The sequence below is a fragment of the Cariama cristata genome, unplaced genomic scaffold (assembly GCF_000690535.1).
Source record: "Cariama cristata isolate BGI_N322 unplaced genomic scaffold, ASM69053v1 scaffold17649, whole genome shotgun sequence".
NCBI classification, from domain to species: Eukaryota; Metazoa; Chordata; class Aves; order Cariamiformes; family Cariamidae; genus Cariama; species Cariama cristata.
Window position 1 is genome coordinate 330 of NW_009637614.1, and position 2,861 is coordinate 3,190.

General features: G+C 56.4%; 1 protein-coding gene across 1 annotated transcript in view; it reads right to left on the reverse strand.

The window, feature by feature from the left end:
• Positions 1-109, reverse strand: part of LOC104167981 (chromosome unknown open reading frame, human C15orf59) — a gene marked incomplete at both ends in the record, with an annotated part of 433 nt that extends 324 nt beyond the window's left edge. The window contains one exon of the mRNA XM_009708408.1: positions 4-109. Coding sequence (XP_009706710.1) covers positions 4-109 — 106 coding nt within the window. The remainder of the gene's footprint in view (positions 1-3) is intronic.
• Positions 110-2,861: the final 2,752 nt, after the last annotated feature.

Below are 2,861 nucleotides of genomic sequence, written 5' to 3' on the forward strand. Positions count from 1 at the left end.
CTCCCCCCTTCTCGCTGCTGGAGGTGCTGCTGGCTGTTGCCGTCGTCCAGTCGTCCGGCTCCAGCTCGAACTCAAAGTCGGACGTCAGTCGGTCGATCTGGCTCACCACCTGTGGATAGATGGATGAACGGACGGGCAGAGAGGAGCCACTGGATGGGACCGTCCCATTTTTGCTCCATACCACCATGTCCCTAAATCTCTGCCATTTCCCCCAGCATCACCAGTGTGATGAGTTGGGAGGTCTCAGCGCAAATGGAGCTGCTCCGGGAGCCCCTCGGCAGGGACCAAAGCCCATCCGATAGCACAGCACCCATGGGCCCCAAGCAGGTGGTGAAGCCTTGGGTGCCCCGGGTGCTCGGTGTGGCAGAATGGGCCCTTTCCTGGGTGGTCCTAGGGTCTGCCTTGTCCCCTGGGACCATGAGTGTCACCCCAAATGCTCATGCACGTGGTGTCCTTCGGTCCCTCGCACTTGACCGTGGGGAGCCACGAGCAATTGCCACCTCCTCCCCCTAGAAAAGGCAGCTCTGTGGGTGGGGAAACTGAGGCCGGGGGTGGAGAATATCCCAAGGTGGTGGGACAAAATACATAGGAAGGTGGGAGGGGCTGCGGGGACAGCGCTGTCACCCTCCCACCCTGGCTGGGATGCTGACGGGCTCAATCCCCAGTCCTTCATCTCTTGCAAGGTGTTGCGTACATCAAGACCCATGGTGGCTTGGGGATGGGGTCACGGCCCTGCCATGCCACAGGGGACAGAGCCCATGTGGGACATGAATAAAACAAACACTTAAAAAAATTTAAAAATAATAGACGTAATGTCCTAGCTGGGGTTCAAGCCACGGGCAGGGCTGGAAGGGAAAGACCTCCTTCCTCCCATGGCTTCCATGGACCATGGTCTCCATCTCATGACCTTCGGATGCAAGAGGGTCGTCACCTGCCTTCAAGCCCTTAACCCCATCCAGCTCAAGGGCTGTCCAGCACTGAGCACAGCACGAATCCTGCCCAGAGTTCCCCAATCCCACCCGAGCCCCCGCTGCCGTGGCATCCGGATGGAGCCATGGCTGTGCCTCCAGGAGCATCGTGGTGTTTCTTGGCTGGTGTTGCTGCGTGTATATATGTGTGCGGGGGCGTGTGTGGCTTTATTTTGTGTGGGAGGCAGAGCACGATGTGAAAATTCAACTCAGCAGCAGTTGGAAGTGCGTATTTTTGGCAGGGTTGCTGGCTTGCCCCGCCTCGCCGGGGAAGCTGGCAGAGGGCCTGGCTGGTCCCAGCGCTGCCAAGTCGGAGGTGGGCAGCGGCAGACAGGGTGGGGGGCTAGGGGGAACCCCTCGATATCCCATGTACCTGTTTGTGCACCCAGCTGATGCATTTGGTGCTCCCTGCCTCCCTGGTATGGGCATTCGCAAGGATCGGTGCATCCCAGCAGCCGGGGGCTGTGTCCCCCCCTGCTACTCCCTGGCCCCCCCATCCCGCACACGGAGCATTTGGGAGTGAAAAAAACCCTTTGCTTGGCTTTTTCTAGGTGGTTTCTCTGTACATAAATGTTTTGGGTTTTTCTGTGGTTATTTTTCATTATTGCCTTTCTCTCCCCATTTTTTTCTTTCCGCTGTCCTTCTGCATGTCCTTTCCCGGTGGAAATCAGCCACAAATTTCCCCAAATAAGGGAGGGAAGATAAATCAATGGGCAATATCTTGCCAGACACGTTTCCGTTCCTTCTCCTCATGCCACATATCCCCGCCAGTCCCACGGTTCATCAAGGGGTGTTGAACCTCCTCACCTACCTAGAATAATTAATCATGACACATCTCTCCATCATTTTGATACTGCTGTTATCTCATGACTCCATTTTTCTGAGCACTTTTGCTGGGGGAAACTGAGTCCTTGGGCTCAGATGCCCCATCCCATTCTCATATTGGGTGGCCAAGGGTGGGCACCCCAAAGCTGCTGTCATGGTGCCAGGTTGCCCTTGGTCTCTGCATCCCTTTGCTAGATGCTGGCATGCAGAGGTTTGGGTCAACACCATAAATCGCTAGAAATGCACTATAAACCACGGCTCAGCAGGGCAGGCTCCTGGCAGAGCCCTCATGGTAGATGAGGACGCATGGGCAGAGTTAAGGGTAATTGAATATGTCTGGGCATCTGAAACCAGGAGCCCGGGGGGATGATTACGCTGTCAGCAGCCAAAGTGGCTCCGTTACATTCTGCTGACCTAATTTTAATAAAATTCCCATATTTGAGCTCCAAATTTCACTTGTTCGACAGCCCTGCCCATGCAGCTCTCCTGTTCTGCCAAGTTCCTGAGGAAGTGGCACCAAGGATGGGGGACCCCAACCCCCCGATTGCTTGTTGGGGGGGTGCCAGCCATGGGCACGCAGCACCCCCTCTTTTAAACCAGCTGCAGGTCCCACGGGACATCTCCAGGCTCTGGCTGCAGCTAGGACCATTTCTTGGGCCACCAAACGCTGTGTGACAACCCAGGGACAACCTGGATGAGCATCTCTGGAGGACAAAATAGTGTCACCTCCACGAGGGCACAATCCCAAGGGGCACAGGAGTCTGATAAGGTTTGAGTGAGGGTGATGGGGCTGGATGTGTGCGTTTGCTGCCTGCTGCAGACACAGAGCAGAGCAATTGGGGAGACCTGGGAACAGGGAGACCCTTTCTGAGACGGGACCAGGTGGTGTCACCAGGAGGATGCAGGTAGAAGGTTAACAGCCCCAACCAGCCTCACCTGGGACCCCCCACCCTGCCCCTGGTCCGGGAGCCCATATAAGCTCAGCCCTGGGCTAAAAGTCCTCTCCTGAGCTGTGCTGCTTGAGGACTTGTCCCCAGCTCCATGTCCTGGCCCTATGGGTGGTTTCTG